Source organism: Corvus kubaryi, unplaced genomic scaffold, assembly GCF_017639235.1.
Source record: "Corvus kubaryi isolate FWS band 111438036 unplaced genomic scaffold, C.kubaryi_AGA036_p1.0 37387, whole genome shotgun sequence".
Lineage (NCBI taxonomy): Eukaryota > Metazoa > Chordata > Aves > Passeriformes > Corvidae > Corvus > Corvus kubaryi.
Window position 1 is genome coordinate 14,543,320 of NW_024581129.1, and position 21,201 is coordinate 14,564,520.

The 21,201-nt window shown below is 52.7% G+C and overlaps 1 protein-coding gene across 12 annotated transcripts in view; it reads left to right on the forward strand.

Moving 5' to 3' along the window:
• CAPN15 (calpain 15) overlaps positions 1 to 21,201 on the forward strand; it is a 51,394-nt gene that overhangs the window by 8,308 nt on the left and 21,885 nt on the right. For 6 of the 12 annotated variants that reach the window (XM_042037046.1, XM_042037040.1, XM_042037042.1 and 3 more), the window contains one exon: positions 2,381 to 2,700. The exons of 4 other annotated variants lie outside the window; for them this stretch is intronic. In XM_042037046.1, coding sequence (XP_041892980.1) covers positions 2,525 to 2,700 — 176 coding nt within the window. In that variant the 5' untranslated portion in view covers positions 2,381 to 2,524. Of the gene's footprint in view, positions 1 to 357; positions 764 to 2,380; positions 2,701 to 21,201 lie in introns of those variants that run through there. 2 more of the 12 variants (XM_042037043.1, XM_042037044.1) reach the window with 2 other exon arrangements.

The following is a 21,201-nucleotide window of genomic DNA, read 5'->3' on the forward strand; positions in this document are numbered from 1 at the left end:
ATTTGCTTAGTGTTGGCCAAAGGCGTTTTGGGGCTCAGCATGGTGAGCACGTACGTGCTTTGCATTGGGCTGCCGCCACTCCTGTTCTCAAACTGGTTCTCCCTCTCCCCACCTTTGGTCAACGCTCCCCCTTCAATAGCATTCATTGGCTGCTCTCACCTGGCATGAGGGTGACCCTGAGGAGAAGGATTTACTGCTTTGCCTGGAGAAATCTGATTTCACGCAGCACTCACAGCCAAGCAGCCCAGTTAGACCAGACAGTCTCGGAGATCACTCCGACTTAGCTAGGTTATCCTCCACCTATTTATAGCTCCCTTCCTCTCCCAACTCCACCCACCGTGGGGTTTTACTGCAGGTTTTAAAGCAGGGCTCCCAGCCTTTCCCCTCCCTGTGGAGTGGAGCTGCCTGTTTGGCTCCCTGGTGTGGAGCTGGCGGAGGAGACGGGCCGGGAGAGCAGCACCACGTTGGGAGCCGGCAGCAATGCGGGCAGCAGGCATGTCTGTCTCCTCTTGGGATGAGCTAAAACTGGCGTTCCCATGGGCAGGAGGAGGAAGCAAAGGGTTCTGCTTTACCAGCTTGAGGAAGTGGTCTTGAACCAGGCTGTGGAAGTGCTTTATGTGGCAGTTTAAGCCAGCTCAAGGGGGAAAAAGGCTGCTGACGCCTGGGCATCCTTCCTCTGTTTGGCTTAGCCTGCAGTGAGAGGCTGTTCTACCCATCTTGCCTTTATTTATCTACTTTATCATGATAGAACCCGAGTTTTGAGGTAAGACACAGTTTGTTCTTCTAGTAGGTGTCAGAGTTGCATCCCCTGTGCCTTTGCTGCTGGAGCACGTAGGGTCCCCAGGATGGGGCGGAAGAGCCAGAGACAGCACAGGTGTGGGATGACTGATGTCTCCAGATAGACTGAGATGATGATACTGGGAAGTGCTCTTCCCCTCACATCTCGTGGCTTTCGTTTAGCCAGAAAATCAGATTTGTTACAAATTAACTGCTTGAATAGCAGGAAATGAGAGGGGAAGCGCCAGGGATCCACTTTGGTTGGATCTGCGAAATCAGTGAAACCTTGCTGTTGGATAATGGGGGTGTGGGGCTGATGTACAGCAGTGAGGCAGACCAATTACAGCAAGGAGGAGGTAGGGAAGACTGTGTTCTTGGGCTTTTTTCAGATTTATTTGGTTAGTCCAGGCTTTGTAGGCTGCAGAGACTGTGACAGAGCAGTTAACATTCTCCAGTTAATGACCTAATGCAGGCACATTCTGGTATTGAGCTTGTAGCAAAATTGCACCTGCTCCTTGAGCTGCTGCTTTTGAGAGTCTATTATCTATCAAGGCCTTTCTTGATCCCTTAGATCAATCCTGGGATTGAAAAACTGTATTTTAGAACTCCTCATCTCAGCCTTTTTATGGCAAAAGTGGTTTCTTCGCAAAGGTCTTTCTGTGGTTCATTCATCTCCTTCAATCCTGGTGGGTAGTTGAATAAGCTCAGCTGTGCTAATTTTTCCATCTTCCTTGCTTCTTCTTTTTTGCTCTGTTAAATGTTACCTTGATCCCTTGCTCCTGACATGCATCCAGATTGTCCTGCCTTTTCACTTGAAGGAGAGACGTGTGTATTTAAACTTCTTTGAATACCAGAGGACATGAAATGTTTCTGGAGTTTAATTGTGGGGATGCTTGAGGAATAAATTCCAAAAAGTAGGAAAGAGAGAGGAAGAAACGGATGAGCAAAGCCCCAGACCTGCTTCTGTGGGTAAGGGCATGCTCAGGATCAGCTGAAACTTGGCTTGAGCTGAAAATAAATAGTCATAGAAAATACTTGTGCAGATCCCCAGTCTGTCCAGTTCCAGCCTTACTGGGGTGTTAGAAGGAAACAGGAAAAGAGGGATATTTTATTTTACATGTAAGCACACAAGCCATCCAGTCCAAGTAGCAGAGGTAACTAAAACTGGTGTGCCAGTCAGAGTCCAGACTAAGCTGGTGTGTGTGGTCCCCAAGGGCTGCTGGTTTGGGCTCCAGGTGGGCCTGCTTGTCCTGTTCTCTGCTTCTTTCCCGTGTTGTGAAGGGCTTTGTGCTGGGCTCTGCTGTGCTTCCCTCCATCAGCTGGTGCTTCCCTGTGCCTGGGAACTCCTGGTGCTCACCTTGGGGGGAGCTTCTTCTAGAGCCCCCACACTCCCCATCTCCAGCAGCAAAAGCTGGATTCAGTGACACAGCCCTTCCCATCCCAGTGAGCTCTGGGATGGGGACCCTGATCAGAGCATGCATTGATAGGCTTTAAAACTGGAGGGTTGTTGCTGAAATCGTACCTTATCTTTCTCTCTTTTTCTTTCCTTTTTTTTCCCCTTTCTCTGTGTTTGTTTGTTGTTTTTTTTTCCAACTCTGATCAGAACCGACCTTGCTTTCTCCAGCGTGCTGGGATCTTTGCAGCAGCCCATGCCGCAGCGCCTCGCCTGTTCCACCCGAGCTGCCCATGCCTCTGGCTTGGACCTAACCTAGGCTAAATCTCAGCGTGGCCTGGGTAGGGGGGAACCATGGGGAGCTCTGCCTCATCGCTGGCCGCAGAGACGGAGTCGGACCATGGCTTCAGTAGCTCGCCCTACCCGGGGCACCCGGCCGTGGGCTGGTATAGGAGCAGTCCCGGTGGCCCCGTGTGGGAAAGTGCCCTTATAACGCGGCAGCACCAGCACTTACAGCACCGGCTGCGAAGGTAAGGAGGAGGGGAAGGAGCCTGCTCACCTGCTCACCCGCTCGCCTGCTCACCTCTCAGCTTCAGTCCGGGCGCTGCCTTTGGGACACGAGTTGCTTTGCATCCTACTGAGTGTTGGGTCCCTTCATTCAGAGGCTCAGTTCCTTGGGAAGCCAGAGCCAAATTCCCACTGATCTGAGTGATGCCAAACCCTGGCTTTACACAGGGTGGCTGATGTTTCCTGCAGAATGGACTGCAGGACTCATCCCAGCTCTTCCTCACTCACCTAAATTGTCAAGGTGGCTGCCTGGGAATGGGATCTCAGTTCCTTGTTTGCCATGTTCTTGTGGCTCCTCTTCCTTCTGGCCTCCCAACCCCACTGTAGTGTCACAGGTGGAGGATTGTGTCTCCAGGTTGGGTGGCAATAAGTTGCTGGAGTTTCTGGACTCAGAAGAGCCAGAGAAGCTGTTTTCATGCAAAAGCAGTGAAATGCTTTTGAATAACAGATCCACAAGAATGAAACACACCAACACAGAATTACTCTTAAACAGAGTAGTGTTTCCAGCCCTCAATTCCTTTCCCACCTCGATGAAATCAGCACCTCAGATGTGTCCCTGAGCTGTTACCTCTGCCCCTTCCACATCAGCCACTTGCAGTGAGGAGTTTGTCTTGTTGTTGGAGGACTGGCGTCCTGCATTCATCCTCTGACAGGTTGAGAGATTTGTCAAAAAGCATCTAAAACCCCTCTGCCTGGGGGCTTGGCTACAGAGGCTGCCGTGTTTTGTGCTGATAACGTTTGAGCCGTTGCCTAATGCCTGCTTTGTGTGGACTCCAGCCTGGATGGGTGTCCATACCTGCTTGAGTCTGTTTGGAACTGCTGGTCATTTAGGAATAGCTGCTTGCTCTGAGTGTCCCTGAGCTGTCCTGGCTTTCCCCTGGAGGTGTTTGCTGTGATGATGGCGCAGTATCTGTGGTGCAGTCCTCGTTTTCCTGCCTTCCTGCTGCTGCAAGGCCTGGGATGTGCTTCCCAAGCTCTGTGCCTGATTCTGAGAGCCTCCCAGCTATGTCAGGCTTTGCTCCCTTCTGACCCTGTCTTGGGTCTCCTTGTTGAGCTGGGAACAGTGTGAAACCAAGAAGTTGTTTCACTAGCATAGACTTGAGTACCTTTAAGAAAGATATTTTGTGCAGTTCCCAAATTCTGTTGCTGTGTGTGCCAACCTGTGTGGCTGGTGCATGGCTCTGGTCGGTGATCTGTGCTGTGGGGTTTGTCCCCTCTAGTTTAGACAGATCCTGCAAACAGAGCTGGGTCCTTCCTGCAGGATTAGCCCTTCTGGACTGCTGGTTTTCCCTCTGCTGCCTTGAGGAGTTGGGGAAGGTGTCTCAGCTCACAGATGAACTCCCTGGTATGGCCATGCACAGCCAGAACTGAAATTTAGGAACTTCCAGTGCACACCTGGCCCTGGGCACTAAAAAAGGTGGTGTCACTGCAGCCTCGTGTGTGGCAGCTGGGGCTGCTCACGGCTCCAAGTCTGTCGCTTGGAGGAGCTTGAGGAACTAAGTGATATCTTGACATGTGGAAATAAATTTCCTGAAGAACCAGCCTTGGTGGTGGAGCGGATGTTGGGGCAAGAACAGGAACTGCCGGTCTTGGCGCAGATAACACCGGTGTCCTGTGGGGACAGGAGTGGCTTTTGTGATAATTCCTTATTTCCCCTGCTAAAGGGAGAGCAGAACTCATCCCGACTCAGTGTTGCGTGGTTCCTGGAGACAGGAAAATCACCGGCCGTGATTCACTGAGCAGCGAGTTGCGTGGGAAGAACTCGCTCCAGGCGGTGATTATGGAAGTGGGTTCAAAAGACCTGCTGAGATCAGCCAGGCTGCCAGGCATCAAAGGGCCGCCGCTCCCAGGGAATAGCAGGGCCAAGGAGCAGTGGATGATTGGTATTCAGAGAGGAACAGATAAATATGTTCTTTTAAAAAATTAAGTAAGTCAATAGAACAAGTCAGGGTAGGTATCCTGCCTGTGCATGTCCTCGTCCCCAGAGTCATGGAGTGTAGGAAGGAAGTGGAGTATTGGGGAGCCAATTTGAGGCCGGGCAGCAGTTCTGGGATAGACTTTGCTTTTCCTGCTGATTTTCTGTCCCTGTCTGCAGCCGCCTTCAAAGCTGATAATGCTTTGGCTGCTGTGGAGCAGCACAGAGCCAGGCTGCTCCAGTCTCAGGGATGAACACAAACCTTCCTTGGCAGGAAAACAGGGACACAAATACTTAGCGAGTGACTTTGGTCCGTACTTGATGGGGGAGTTGGGGGAGTCACCCCTCGTGGTGGGGGGCGGGAATATGGGGAGAAATCAGTGCTGTTTGGCTTTCAAGATTTTAGAAGCTGGAAGGCGGCTTCACTGTCTCCTGTTGCCTGGGTGAGGCTGATGGTGTGGAATTCCCTGTCTGCTGAAGACAGGGAGACAGGAGGGAGTAGAAAAAGGGCCTTAGTGGTAGAAGCAGCAGACTTGTGACAACCAGATTTGAGTCCCTGGTCTTTTCTGGACAGGGCTGCACAGTCTTTTTCTGTGTGTCAGCCTTTAACCAGGAGCCCGTCCCTTTCCCAGCATGCCAGGAGGACACAGCTGCTGTAAGATGGGAGGTACCAGGTGTTAGGTGCATATTACAGAGATCTGACTGCAGAAACCTCTGCTTAGGGCTAAGATGCTGGGTTTAAATTCAGCCCTGATACCTGCGTGCAGCCAAATTCTGGCTCAGCTACAAGTCCCCTTGGGCTCCATCTTGCTCATGTGCTTGATAGTGCTTGGCCTGGGCTGTTGTTGGGTGGGAGCATTCAGCTGAGCTTGGGGATCCATCATGGCCAAGCTTCCCGACGTGCCAAACCCTTCCTGGAGCTGGGAGCAGGAAGGGACAGTGCCACAAGCCTGGTGCTGGCAGCAGGACATGGCTCCATTGCTGTGGCTGCCACAGTGGAACAGTTTGGGAGCTGTGGGATCGTGGTGGTTTCTCCTGCTGCTGCTGGAAGTGGTGGTGGCACCTCTCCAGGGTGTATCCTTCCACATTGTAAGGGGTTAGGAGGGAATTGGGGCTCTGTTTCCTGAACTGTTTCCTGGTGAGATTTAAGGGAATGTTCCTGTTCACCTACTCCTCACTCCCAGCATTCATGAACAGGCTCCTGTTGAGTACTGAGAACTTCTGGATTTCACTCTGTTTAGGAGGGGCTTTCTGGAGAAAGGGTTGCAAGGTCTGTGCAGCTGATCTAAGTGTCTCTGCCCACTACTGGCTTTGGCTGAAGCTCTCTGAACTCCTTCCTCTTCCAGAGGATATTCATTTTCTGGGCTTTCCCACAGCATTCCCCAAAGGCTTTATATTTTTCTGTAAAAGCCTTTGCAGAATGAAATACTTCTGGGTTTCAATGACGGTGGAGGGAGGAACACACTCTTTTATTGTTCTTTTATTTTATAATTAGGGTATGCTAAAAATATGTAAATCTCCCTGCTTTTAGAGGGAAGTGAGGGGACCTGCTTTTGTTGTTGGCAGGTGGTGGGAGGGCACTTGCTGTGTCACCCCCTGCTCCTCAGAAGCACCACTTACTTCTGGGGAGAAACTCCAGGCAAGCCTGAGTGTCCTGGGTGTTTGTGAGCCCTTGATTTATATACATGAACAGCAGCAAGTCACAACTGCTGGGCAGCATCACACAGGCCTTTTCTGGGGGCTCTGAGTTGTTTTGAGGCTGGTGGAGATTTTAGTGACGGGGCTCTGGCTTATGGAAGTGTGGCAGGGAGCTGTGTGGAGAGAGAATGTGGCTCTGTGCTGCTCCTTCCCACCCTCCTGTGCTGTGGCACTTCAGCTCTGAGTGCAGCACAAGCTGAAGTGTCTGGAGGACACCAGGACAGTGTTCAGTCTGCAGAAAAGGAGGTTCAGAGGGGACCTGCTTGCTCTCTACAGCTCCCTGACAGGATGGTGCAGCTGGGTGAGGGTCAGGGTCAGCTCCCAGGGAACAAGGGACAGGACAGGGGGAAAGGGCCTCCAGTTGTGCCAGGGGAGGTTCAGGTTGGATATTGGGGAAAAATTTCCTCACAGAAAAGATGGTCAGGCTGCCCAGGGCAGTGGTGGAGTCACCATCACTGGAAGCATTCAAAAAGCATGTGGATGTGGCACTTGGGGACATGGATCACTGGTGGTCTTGGCAGTGCTGGGGGAACAGTTGGACTCAATCTACTTGGAGGGCTTTTCCCAACTAAATGATTCTGTGTGTTTCTTGTTGGGGAAACCAGGGCCCAGAGAAATGAGATTCTGGGAAGAAAAGCTCCTGGTAAAGCATCAGGTGACTGCAGGGAATCACCTGGGGATCTCCTGCTTCTGTTTGCTGTCATCAGATCTCAGGTCGGGCACTGGCCTTGGGAGGTCTGGCAGCCTCAGCAGGTACAGGTGCCCCAACAGACCTGGGATGGGGCAGGCACAGATCCCTGGGTTTTATCAGCAACCTGCATGGATTTGGATGTGCTCAGAGAGTTTATTTTGCACCTTTCGCGAATCACTGACCGGTTGAGGTTGGAAGGGATCTCTGGGGTCCAGCTGGTCCATCTCCCTTCCTAGGCCCCCATGCAGAGAACAGAGACGTGGCTGTGGTGTGGCCTGTGGAGCAACTGGGGGTCACCAACACGTGCTCTGTGTATCCACAGAGGAGGGATGAGGAGGGAAAAAGGAGCCACTCTTCCAAACCACGAGGGCACCATCAGCTCTCACATTCAGGACAGGCCTGCTCATCACACGGGAGTGGAGCTTGTGTTCCCCAGGTGCTTCATTCAGTGAGGTGGATGCATCCCTGTGCGGGTTGTGCTCCCTCTGAAAGCTGCTGTGGAGTTCAGCTGGGATTTGGTTGAGTAAAGATGCTGCAGGTTGTTGTGCATACTTGTTTGATGGGAATCAAACTTGGAGCTGTTTGCTCACCAGTTCTCACCAGAGCCCGCAGTGTCTGGAGCAGTGTCGTGCTCAAGGAGGTGTTGCAGTGCCAAGGAGTTGGCAGCATGGAATGCTGTTTCATCTGCCTGAGGCTCCCAGCCCTGCCCATCCACTCTCCAGGCTGGCTGCTCCAGCGGTCACAAAGCCTATTAGTTGTTTAAATTGGGGCTATTTATAGCTCTGGAGCCATGGATAACTTGGAGGGTGGTGCAGAGCAGCGGAGACCGGAGTTCTCCACAGATCCCCAAACAAAACCTCCCTTTGCTCCCTGTGTGCCCTCCAACCTTCCTCATTTCCATGTCCCACAAGAGCCATCCTGCCTCAAAGGAGGTCAAATCCAGGGCAGAGGCAGCTGGAGCATATCCTTGTCTTATGCAGCAGGCTTGGCCAAATCTGAGCAGAAATGCCTGACCCTCTTGCCTCAATGTTGCTGTCACAGCATAGAGAGCACAGCAGAGCTGTCCATTCAACAGTGCCAGCCTGGAGAAGGGAAAAACCAGCACCTTTACCTGGTTTGGGGATGCTCCTGTCGGCAGGAGCTGAGCGCTTTTGCTCCAGGAACATGGGTTCAGGTCCTTCTCCAAGTGCAGGTGTTGGGGAGTTTTGCTTTGGATGCTGCATTGCATGAAGGAGTTTAGCATCCAGCTTTGGCTGTGCATAGATCCAGTCTTCATCTCTTTCAGGAAGAGACCCTGGAGATGCAGTTGTGCTGTGAAGGAAGCTGGTCTCTGGTAATCAGTGCTGTGGGAATGTGTGGGTGGAGGGCCTGGGAGAGCCCTTTGGGATTCGGTGTTTTTCCAGGTGTGTTGGGGGTGGGGAGGGAGAGGAATTGGTAGGTGGTGAATTTTTTGAGTTTGTTATATGTTTTAAGAGCAGGGAACAGTAAGAGGAGCCAGAGCAGGGATATATTTTTTTTCAGAGTAACCCTTCTGCATTGCTCCTTTGGCTTTCTTTGGCTGCCTAGGGAGGAACGTGGTCTCATGTCTCATGGCAAATCGCTTGTCCCTCTGAGAGGTGTCACACACGTAGCTTGGAGTTGTGAAATGGTCTCAGTCCTCTGGCAGGAGCTGGTGGAGGGATGTAACGACAGTGGGAAGCTTGGGAAGCTGGCGGAGCTGCTGTGAGGATCGAGGAAATGCAGGAAAATGTGTGTTTGGAGGGTTATTTCTTCTCTTGGGATCAGGATGGAAGCTGCAAACACATCCCCCTAACAGTGTGCAGCGTCTGTCCTGGAGGGAGATGGGCCTGCACTGACCTCAGGCTGTGGGCTTGTGAGAGGAGGGGTGAAGGCAGGAATATCCTCCTGCTCTCTGGGTGGGCAGGGAGCTCCCTTCCCTCTCCGCAGCCAGTGTTCCCTGGGATCACTGCAGAGCCCATTGCTTCCCTCTCAGATTACCAGCTACTGGTTGCTGTGAAAGGCACGTGCTGGATTTCTCCAACCAGTAACTTAATCCAGTTTGACACTGGTGGCTCTGGGCTGGCATCTCTGACTTAACATGAGTCAGAAACAGTGAGGTGGGGGGGGGGGGGTATGCTCAGAGCTGCACCCACCTCCCTGCAGCCTCTTCCCCCGTGATCCCTGGCCCCATGTCCCTGAAAGGCCGCCTTGATCCCAGCGCGGCTGGAGCCTGGTGCTGTGTGTGGAGGGGAGGCTGTGCTGAATGAACCCTCTGCAGGCCTTTGTTCCCTGGGATGAAACAACCCTCTGCATGGGGCTACTGCCAACAGAAGGGCACAGAGGGGAAGGGGGAGCCCTGCTTGGGTGCTGTTTGCATTTGCCAAGCTGTGCTGCATCTCTCTGATCCTGCCCAGGGACCCACAACCCATCCAGGTGGCCGTGCCTTTTCAGCCACTCTTCTTCAAACAAACTGCCCTGGGCTTTTCTGTGACTTGGGCACCTTCCCATGTTTCTCACCCTGCCAGCATTCCCGCTCTGCCTGGCAAGGCACCAGGATCTCAGCCAGCACCCCTTGCCAGCCAGTGCAGCTCACAGCACCCCCGGGCATCACCGAGTCCCTGCGAGGGGCGGGTGCTCCAGGTCACCGTGAGGAGGTGTGGAGAACTGATCCGAAGAGAAGGAAGCTGCTCCTGCGTTACAGATGGCATTTCTGAGGCTGCAGCAGGACATCCAAAGCAGAAGGAAGCTGGAAGTGGAGTGTGAAGGCAGCCTGGAGCCCTTCTGGATGGCGGCAGGACTGGCAGCAGGAGAGCCGGAGTGGTGTGGGGGGTGAGGAGAGTTTGGGCTGCAGGTGCTTGGAGGCTGCCAAGTCAGCAGCTTGCAGGGAGCTGGAGGGGCCTCGCCTGCCCTTGCCCAGAGCAGTGCAGAGCTCAGCTGGCTCTGCAGACACTCAGGTTCCAGCCCTGCTGCTCCCAGTGCTCCCTGTGCATCGCACACTGGGGCTTGTGGTTACACAGAGCTGGGCTCTGGCATTTGGAGCGTGGCAGGTTGGTTACGGCAAAAGGGGATTTTGGAAGGCTGGCTCTTGCTGACGTTTGGTGGGAGAGGACGGTGTCCATGCTCCTTGGCCTTCAGCAACATTCCCCAGTTGTGGAGTGGGGACAAGGCAGACACAAGCAGGATATTTTGTCTTCCTTAAAACCTGATTTTAATCTCCCTACCTTGGAAAAGTGAAGCTGTAGGTAGGTAGATGGACAGATGTGTGTGTGTGTATACATACCAGTATTTTTTTCCCTTGCTTCCTTGGTACACCAAGGAGAGGGCACCTTTCATTCAGAGCCCTGGTGTTGGCTGGCACGTGTCCCGTGCAGCACTGGGACATTCCGTCAGACCCATGCCACCAACTGTACCTTCCCTGCCCGGGAGCTGAGGCTTCTCCTGCTGCCTTACCCACAGCTGTTGTGTCCATCTGTGGGGAGGGACAAACATGGAAACACTTGGTGCTTCTGAAATGTGGAAAGACTTTGGTTTTGCAGGAGCTTCAGGCTGCAGCCCATGGCACAGAATGGACTGATCAGTGGTGTTGCTGCTGTCTTGCCCAGCAGCCCCTGTGGCATGTGCAGTGACTGGCACTGAGCACTTTACACACGCCCTAGAGAATCTCCAGCAGAGCTTCACCCAGTGATCTGTTTTCCCTGGGTTATGTTTTCCTACAGCAAATATGTCTTCTGGGCACACTGGTGCGGGCACTGCAGCCCTGGCTTGCTCAGGGGCTGCTCTTGGTGGCAGTATGATGGGGAGGGCACAGCAGCTGACAGGGCCCCTGTGTCTGGTGCAGCATTTCAGTCTCCAGGGCACGTGTGCTCCTTCCTCCTCTGTCCCGTGCAGATTGGCAGTGATGCCCTTCAGGGTGTCCTTGAGGAGTACATGTGCTGAGCTTACCCAGGGCTGTCTCTGAGCGTGTGTGTGACTTGATGAGGTTCAGGAGCTTTAAACCACAGCAGGAGCTGCTCTCCGTGGTAGAAAACTCAGTGTTGTGCTGCAGGGAAGGGACACTGAGCTGTTGGAGCAGCCCAAGCCTGGCCTCTCTGGGGTTGCTGTGCTGGCAGGATGCTTCCCTCTGGCACTTGGACTCAGGAGGGTTAATGGCACGTGCTCCAGCCAGGAGCATCCTCGAGATTCCAGCTGTCAAAACACTTAAGTGTGTGTCATCTTTACAAGGCAGTAAGCAGTGCTACGGTCTGAATTACCCAGCCTGGAGGCCTCCAGGGTACAGTATAACTTGGAGGGGCTTCCCTGCTAATTCCAGCCTGCTCTGCCTGCTCCAGGAGTCAGCCAGATGTGTTGCTGGCTCAGTTAAGGTGGCAATAGCTCTAGAGCTTGGGGCATGAGCAGAAGGAGCAGGTTGGGGTGCTGGGTGGTCGTGTGGCTCAGTCTGCCCCAGCACAGCACTGTTCTGCTCTGTTCCTGGCCCTTCCATATAACTCACCAAATCCTCCCCTCTGTGTCCAAGAGGCTGGAGAACCCAAACAGCCCCCGTTTTGAAAGGGCACAGTGACGCCAAACTGAATCTGAGGCCAAGCGTGGATTCGTGTGTTGAACCTGTGTTTGCTGGGGCATTGGGACCATGGTGGGCTTCTAGTGTGCTGCAGTGCTCCTGTGCCCTCCTGGAGCCTGGTATTTGCTGATGGGATCCTGGAGGGTGATCTGTGACTGGCAACTGCCCGGGGTGGCCTTGAGGCACCATTGACTTGGTGCTTGATGGGGCTGGAGGTGCCCAGAAGGGTTTTAAGCTGGGGTATGACAACGTGCTGAGGGAGCCCCTGTCACTGCCTACACAGGATGCTGTGCCAGAGGATACAGGCCAGGATCAACTCTGCACACCCAGAGCTATTTCACCTGCACACTGGCACTGAAGGTTGGCACAGGACTGTCCTAGAAGCCACCAGTGCCAGGAAATGAAAATGCCAAGTAGGCTGTGCATGATGAAGCATTCCCAGCCAAACCACAGGAAGGTCAGTGTGTTTTATCCCACTGAGCCTCTAGGGAGCTGTGGCTAGTTGTCCCCTCTAAAGTTCAGGCACATGAGAAGGAGAAGTGACCTTTATAGGTCAGGAGCACACACACAAACAGATCCATTGCTGTTGGTGGGACTCGTGCACAGGATCCCATCCTCTCCCATCCCTTGCAAGAAGGAACTGCACTCAATTGCTGGCTGGGGCACCTCAAGGAGGTCCTTCAGGGCTTGAGAGCTCCCCAGGGCCTGGGGGGTCAGTTTGGATCCATAGTTTGACCTCTCAGTAAACTGAAACCCCCAGCCCTAGGGTGGTTTCTGGAATGAGGAATGAGCCTGGCCTGGCTCTTTCTGCGGGGATGCCCAGGGGCTGAAAGGGCAAAGTTTCCTTGGCTGTCATTCTGAAATTCCTCCATGGCTTTGGCAGTACAGGACAGAGGGCTGGCTCAGGGCATGGGGAGTTACCCTGATGTCAAAGGAAAGCTGTTCTGTTGAAGTTCACTAAAGAGGTTTTGCTTTTGATTTTTTGGAGACTGTGTGTCAGCACCCAGTGGTGCAGAGCAGAGCCAGGATTCCCTGGGAGCTGCAGGGCACTCTGACCTTTCCTTGGCTTCTCCTCAGAGGAGGGGGCAGTGGGGGCCTCGGTGGGGGAGTCCCATGGCTCTGTGCACATGCAGGGATATCGATCCATGACTTGACAGCCCTTTTCCACCAGATCTGGTGTGCAGAGCTGGCAAGTTCCTGGAGGTGCAGGGCATAATTTAGCTCAGTAGGTAGGAATGGTGTTTAACCAGTGCCAGAATGAGAAGGCAGTGGGTGACATTTGGCATGGGGGTGTCCCTTCTCCTGTCCTTGGTGGCTGCAGTGTGGAAGTCATGTGAGCAGCCACCAGCCTGCAGATGCCCTGTCCCTTTTGTGCCATTCTCTGCCAGCTGTATTTATTGAGCCTGACAGTTCAGGTGCTGTGGAGATGGATGGATTTCTATTAACTGTACCCTGCGTGTGCCCCGCTGCGAAGCGAGCCCAGGCATTGGCATTGCAGGGTCTGAAGGCTGGAGCACAGCAGCTGGAAATGCAGAGTGTTTGGTTCAATGGAGATGTGAGAGATGGAGCAGACAGCTTTGGAGCTGTGGTGTTGCTCCTGATCCATTTCCCCTCCCCTCTCTTACATTCTCTCTTCCTCTTCCCCCACCACTCTTCCCATTCTATTTTAACAGCACTACAAATTGCAGCATAAATCTTCAGCTGAGCAGCAATTTGGCTTGGCAGCCACCAGTAAATCTCCTCTTGCAGCCTCCCCATGTGCGGGAAGTTGCAGTGGGAGTAAGGGGATCTGTGTGAGTCCTGAGTTTACAGTCCCATCAGGTTTTCCTGGCTCTTTCCAGCTATGGGCCCATAGCCTTAGTCCCACATCTCTCTAGTCCTGGGAAACAGGAAAACTCTCCCACACCAGCCTTCAGTTCGAACACCAGCTGTGTTGGCAAGTGGTGTGAAACAGCCTCAAACATGGAATAGGAGGGCTGCCAGCACAAGTTCCAAATGCTGTTGTTGAGGTGTGTGACCCTAAAGTTGTTCCCTGTTCTTAAAGACAGTACAAGGTGGTCTTCATCTGAGCAAATGGACCTGTCCCTCCAAACTACCCTGCACATGCAGGTGCTTTTGTTACCTGGTGCAGAATGTGTGTATCCTCTGTGGGCTGTGGTAGGAGGAGTGATGGAAAACAGCTCTTGAATGGTGTGTGAAAGGCAAAACTTTTGCCATTTAGTCCATGCAAGGGATCTGTCTGCACAATCCCACACCAGGAGCTGTTTGTCCCAGCAAACCTTTTCCAGCTGCCCGTTCTGTGGCCTTGGGTGTGTTTGTAGCCCCCTTCCATCATGTTTGAGCTTGACCACCCTGGTGTTAGGAAGAAATTGTTCCCTGTGAGAGTGGTGAGCCCCTGGCACAGGTTGCCCTGAGAAGCTGTGGCTGCCCCTGGATACCTGGAAGTGTCCCAGAACAGGTTGGATGGGGCTTGGAACAACCTGGGATAGTGGAAGGTGTCCCATGGAATGAGATGGACTTTGAGGTCCCTTCCAGCCCGTTCTGTGGTTCCATGATTATGTGACCAGGATAAAGTATAGACCATGCCTTTGTCTTGGCCTCTTCTTGGCTGGATGTGAAGCTTCAAAGGCATTTTCCATGCTGGATTCTTCAAACACTGGGCAAGTGTTGAAAGGCACAAGGATAGCTCTGCCTGATGTCAACACCACGTGCTTTTTGTGTGATGTACCAGTGAGAAAACCGAGGTGCAAAGGGGGGAGAGGCACCTGCTGCAGCAGTGTCTTAGAAAACAGAGAGATTCTGGCGGTTTGGAGCAGGGTTTCTTTTTTTGTAGAGAAGCACAAGGCCACAAGTCCCTGCAGTGCTGGCTCCAGATGGCCACCTCACCCCGCTCTGGGCTCTGGGGAGTGCAGGCTCTTTGAGGCAGACCACAGACCCTCACTTAAAAAGAAATTCCGTAAGTGGCTTAAAGACAGAGAAATGAAAACAACAAGTAGAGGTTCCTCTTCATCCAGCCTGATTTCCTCGGGGGTTGCTTTTGAAGTGACTGTTCAAACATACCTCAGGTGTGGGGAGCTAAATGGATGGAAACAAGTGTCCTTTGGTCCCACGAGTCCACCCTCCTTGCTGAAGCTGTCCCAGCTCCTGAGATGAGAGAGAAGCTTAATGAGTTCAACTTCTTGCTCCTTTCCTTGCCTCCTCCCCTCCCTGCTGAGAGCAGGGTAAGGCTGTATTGTGAGACATAACTGTGGATATCAGTCCTGTCAGTACTTTCCCTCCTTCCCACTTTCTCAGCTGAAGGGCCTCCCTCCCTACATCCTGCATCCTGCATCCCTGGGCTTCCTTCAAAGAGCAGCTTGTGCTGCTCTCAAGCCCGTTTCAAATGGAACCTGGAGAGAGTTGATCAAAAGTTATTCCAAGGATCTCCTTGCCCAGATCTGTGAGCTCCTCCTGTGGTACCGTGGCGGCTGGGATGAGGAACACATCAGCAGGTTTCCCTTGGGATCCTTTTCTCTCCCAAGAGAAGCTGGGCTGGTGTGTTGTGGGATCTTTTTTCAGCTGTGCTAACCCAACTCATGCACGGAGCTGTTGTTAGTGGAACTGGGGTGATGGAAGCCCTTATAAGCTCCTGGTTGGATCCTGGCGCTGGTCTTGTCCTGGAGATTTGGCCTGTTCGGGGGGTGGCAGCTGTCCTGAATCTCTCCTGGGCTGGTATAAACCTCCTCACGAGCACTGAAGGACCTGATGTGATGTAGGTGAGCTGGAAAGTCGTTCACAGCCCTCGGGTTATGTTTGCAGGCAGAGCTGGCTCTGCTCCTCTGGGGCCAGGAACCAATGCCTGGATGCTCAGAGGTCCTGGGGGCCTTCTGGATCTCAGCATCAGATTCCCCCCCCCATCCATGCACACACCCTTTAATAGCTGTAATAAACCATATGCCCCTGTTATTTAAATAGAATAAATTTAAAAGTGGAAAAGCCTCCAGGAGCATCTGGAAGTTCAGCACCTGTGGAAAATCGGCAGCTGAAGGAGCTGTATGTGACGTGGGAGAGGGGAGAAGAGCCCATAATGGGCTCAGTGGAAAAAGAGGAGTGTCTGGGAGTCTTTCATGTTCCCATTGCAGTGTTCAGATGCAACTCCAGCTGCTTTCTATTCTGGGCTGCAGGGAGGTGTGTGCTCCCACATGTGGCTGTTGCAGCTCGGAAGGAGCGGCTCGGGATTGACCCAAAGGTTTGGAAATGATTCTGCCGTGCAGTAAGAGGAGTTTGGAGGAGGGTGAAGGTGCATTGCCAGGACTGGAGAGATTCACATTTCATTTCTGGATTTGTCTTAGACCTAGTGGTCTGTCAGTGCTTTGGCTGCTGTCTAGTCCCCATGGAAGGAGAATCCAAGGCTCTCCAAAACACCACTATTTGCTGCAGGCACAGAGCTGCACAGGTGCGTACAGGAAGCCTGTACAGGTGTGAAGCCGCATTCTTTTTGGGTCCTGATGGTGTTTCTTAGGTTGCAGTGGGAAAATCAGTCCCAGTTCTGTCTGGAACCCCACCAGATACTTTGTGGAAAAAGGGAATGTGGCAGCCATGCAGGTGTTGCAAGCTGAGGAGGACACAGCCATCTCTCTGTATTCGCTACAGACCAAATGGACCCTGGAATTCCTTTGCTTCAGGAGGGGCTTCTACCTCTTCTCACCTGGCTAATCCAGACAACTGGCATCTCAGATTTTCCTTGTTTCAGGTCCCTTAAAAGTTAAAAATTTTATTTCCTGTCCTTTGGGAGTGTGAACTCTCCACAGCCAACAAGAACTTCACTTACGAGCTCAAGCTCCAGATATGAACATCCCACTTGTGCTACATTGCCAGATGCTCCAGAACCCTGTGTCCCATCCCAGCCACTTCTGCCCAAACCTTTAACCCCTTTTTGAGGCTGAAGGGCTGAGGCATGACCCCTCTGGAGCAGGGGACACTGAGAGGTGGCAGTTAGCAGCCCCAGGAGTGGGGGACCAGCAGTGGGGGCTGGCTGCCTCACACAGTGCTCGCCAGCATCCCAGGTGGGCAGGCAGGGATCTCTTGCAGCCTGGTTCTCCTGAGCTGCTGATGGTTTCCCCCCCGGGAGTGATGCATATCCCACTTGACTGCCAGGCCCTCCCCTCTCTTGGTGTGGTTCACCAGCTTTGACAGGAAGGGCCAACCCCGCTGCAGGCTTTCACCGTTTGTCACAATAAATTGCTTCTTCCTCCTGCTGCGTGGGGGAGATGCTGGTTCCTTTGCCCTGAGTCCCAACAGCACCTGAGGCCGCTTCTCCCCCTCCTTGCTCTTCCTCCCCCCAAGCCTGCAAGGGGAGCAGAGCCTGCTGCAGCTGGCAACAGGCTCCCCAAAGCTTGCCTGATGCAGCAACAAATTTTGTGTGCTCTTGCATTCAGCTGCTTGACCTGACATGACCTGGGAAGGGGAACAGAGCTGGAGAAGGTGTGGATGCTCTGGGAGCAGAAAAGGTGGGAGCCATCTGCGAGGCTGGTGGGGTTTGCTGCTGTCCAGAGCCCCTGCTGTCCGTGGTAGCCCCTCTCCAGCCCAGGTCAGCACAGTGGGAGGTCCATGGCTCCAGCACAGCAGCTGCACCAGGCCTTGGTGTGCCCTTTGCAGCACCTAGCAGGGAGTGGGAAGTTGTGTGGGGAGCCAAGGGCTCAGTGGAGAGTGTGTGTGTGTGTGTACAAGCTGCAGTACCCAGTTCAGCTGGGACTCCGCTCTGTGCACCGAAATCTGCTGGGATTGGTGTTCTTTGGCCAGGCTTCCTGATGTAGGAGAGGGGGTGTTCAGGTTTGCCCTCTGCCTTCTGACCTTCTGTCACCAAAGGAGATGTGACATGGCCAGGCATGTGGAGAGGCAGCAGGGTGTGCTGTTGGTGGCAGTGGCTCTGAGGAGAACCTCTGTCCTTGCCTTTCCCTTGCTGCCAGGGGATGTTTGTAGAGTAGCTGCAGTGGTTTCATTCCTGTGCCTTGACCACACACTGAACTCCAGGGATGCCAGGAGCTGCCAGAGTTCCTCTCTTTCTCTGTCCCCTGGTGGTCTTTCTTTCTCTCTGCAGATCAGTGCAAAGCTTGTTGGCTGAGATATTAAGCATGAGCTGCTTTCCTGAGGTCCAGGACTGGCTTAGCTCTTCATTAAGGCCTGTTAATCATCCTGAGGAGCCTGACAGCTGCTGGCCATGGAGCACAGTGCCCTGCTGCCTTCCAGCTCTCCAGGATGGTCCTGCCCGAGGTGCTCCAGCGTTGCTGGCAGCCACGGGAAGGGCTCTGCCTGCTCTGGCATGGGACAGTGCCACTGCAGGGCTTGGCTTGAGAGCTTTCCTCGTTTGCAGGAAGAGCTCCTGGCACCAGCTCTGCCGGGAGCTGGGATGGTGGCCAAGTTAAAGCTGTAGGAGGGGAGGAAGAGGAGGCTGAGGGCTCTGCTTCCCCCTGCCAGGCTGCAGCCCCGCTCTCCTTAGTCTCAGACCTCATGGAAACACAAGTCTTACTCTCTCCCTCCATCCCAAATGGTACCAAGCTCTTACTACTGTTGGTTTTTGTCTTAATTGCACCTTGGAGCTATGCCTTGATTTATTTAATCAGGGAGAATTTAGGGCAAAAGATGGTTGTTCCTGAAGCAAATAGCAGCCTGCCTGATGTAGGGCTGGGAACTGGCGGGACAAAAGGAGAGAGGGGCTTGGCAGTGTCCTCCCACCTCCTTTCCTGTGGCTGGGCCTGTGCCACGATAGCTCCCAGCACCCCAGAACCCCTGTGGGGCCACATGAGGGGCAGGCAGCCACCTCCACACTCGTGTAGCATCCCCCAGCAGCACAGGCCTCAAAGACAGTGAGTGGCTTTGAATTTCCTTCTCATGCTGGGAAGAAGGGATTTAATTGACTCTCTGAAGGTACAGGGTGGTGTTTTGGAGCTGAGCTGGTGATGCTGGCTGTGAGAGTGAGGTGGAAGTGTGGAGCTGCTCTCAGAGCATCACCTGCAGCTCCTCAAACCTGTCCCATGCCGCGCTCTCCAGACATGAGACATCCAAAGAGATGTCCTCTATTCCATTCCCTCTCGTCTTTCATCTGAAATCCTTCCATTTTGAGCTCTTCTGGCCATCCCTCCCACTTTTCCTACTCCAGATTCTGTTGGGTTTTTAAATTAAAACCTGCCATGATTTGAAATGAATTAGTGTAGCAGTAGTATTAAAGAGCATCATCTTCCCAGCTGTTCCTCCCCAGCATCTTGCTAGTCCTCGAGCTGGTGCATTGCTCATAAATCCTCTCCCTGCTGTTCTTGATATTCCCTGATTTCTGTACATCTTACACTGTCCTGATGTCAGGGGAGGCTTGGAGATCTGTGTTCCCATCCCTGTGTGATGTGACCTGCTCACATGTTCAGTGCTTCCTCTGTTTTAGGTGCTCATGAATTTTGCTGGACAACTTTATTTTATGTGGGAAACTTTCTGCTCGGACCACAGACGGAGTCTAATTATAAAAACCATACAGGGTAGCTGATCCAATTTTTACCAGGCTTTCTAAAGTGCAAAACTACATTTCTCAAAGTGTTTTCTTGCCCCAAGTGTGCAAGAAGCTGAAGCTACAAGCATCCAACAGAACTTGGGGCCATCAGTCTTTTAGAATTCAGGCCTTTTATTGACAAAAACCCATAAAATTCTTGAATTCTTGTGTTGCATTTGCTGGAGGACTGTGGACTTTTTTCCTCTGGGAAAGCAGCTTTTTTGGGAGCTGCAGGCACGCTGAAGCACTCACTGATGTTTTGGCAGAACCAGAGGTCCTTTGTGCTTTCTACACCCAAGTTACACCGATTTCACGCCACTGTGACAAACCCCTGTAAAACTGCTGTACCTCCTTTCTGTATTTGCTCTTGAGAGGGTTCAAATATCCAATATATGTAGATTTTGGTCAAAGTCAGTGTTGTGTAGTCAAGGCAAGGCTGTTCAGTTCATCACCTCCTCGAGCCAAATCAATGTGTTAATGGCCACGGTACAGAGCTGGCCCGAGTTAAGGACACAAATTTCCTCCCCCTGCTGTAATATTTGGGTGCAAATGGAGCTCGGTATTTTTTGCTTTTAATTTCCCCAGGCACACAAAGGACTGGGGAAATTAGGTACAGAAAAGGTAAATAAAGTCATTGAGTAAGAGGAATGATGGCAGCAGTAGCGCTGTGCTAAATTGGATTCTTTGAAGTAAAGTGTGATTGCAACTGCAGAAATTTCCCCTGCTTGTATGCAGGGAGGCAAGATGAGGTTATTAATTATAACAACAGGCTGGAATTGATCTTAATGAGAAATAGTGCAGCTTGGGAGGAGCTGAGGCTATGCTGGTGGCTGTCTCCAGGGCTGAGGCTCCAGAGGGACCTTCCTGGGCTGTTCTCCTGCCAGCCTTGCTGCTCCAAAGCCTGTCCCATGATGATCCTGAGCTACAGAGTGCCTCCATCCTGGGTTTTGAAGAAGTCACATTGCTGTTGGCTATCTCATCTGTGCCCTGCATCTCGATAACCTTGGACAGGTGCAGGAGGTGCTGCTTTAGGGTGAGAGGCCTCATCAAAAGCTCGTGAATCCAGAGCTTGCAAAACTTCTGAGCAAAGCTAGAACCTGGACTTTGCTGACCTCCTTGAAATACTCAGTCTGTCTCCTCCTTTTGTATCCCCAGGGATTGTTATTGTTGCCCTGGCAGACATATGGGAAACCTGGTCATTAGCCAAGGAGCCTTTGGGAATGGTCTTGTCCCAGCGTGCCTGTGCTCTGCCAGCCAAACTGGTTTTCTTCTGAGAGCTCATTTCTTACAACACTGCAGCAATTAAGGTGTATTAAAGGCTAATCATGCACAGCCTGTTTTTCTCACAAGACAAGCCTTCCAGATTCTGATTCTGCTTTGATGAAGAATGATGAAAGTCTTTTGTCTCCTGTCCATCAGTTTAGGGTAAGGCTCCCCGTGTGTCCCCAGGCTTGGAGGGCAGCCAGCATGAGGCATGCTCCTTCCAGGTGTGTGTCACTTGGCATTCCTGCAGCAACTCCAGGAACTTCACGTGGGCAGATCCCTTCAAAGACTCTGCCCCTTCCCTCCCTTTTCCTGAACAAAACCCAGGCATTTCAGCCAGGAAGAGGACTGCAAGCAATGACAGTCTCCTCAACTTCCCTTCTCCATCAGAACCAGACTTTGGGGTGTGTCACAGGAGCTTTCAGGGTGCTCCTGTCTCAGCTGAGCTTCTGCCCTCCTCCTGTTTCCCACCACACTCTGAACACATTCCTTGGTGTCTCTTCATGGCTGGTGGGAGCATAGAGGAGTGTGTTCTCTGTCCCACTTGCACCCCTTGCAAGCACTTGTATTTACAGAGCATTGCCTTGGAATTGCCCAACGCTCTCAGGGATGCACAGGGTGGGGTTTTGGAGTGTCCTGTGCAGGCTCAGGAGTTGGACTGGATGATCCTTGTGGATCCCTTCCAGCTCAGGACATTCTGTGATTCTCTGAAGTCTTTTCTTGCCTGTCCCCCAGCAAGATATCCCCTCTCACCCTTGACATCTGACAGGAAATCCCTGTTTTTGGGGAGGTGACAAGAGAGTAAATTGCAGGGACAGCTGCA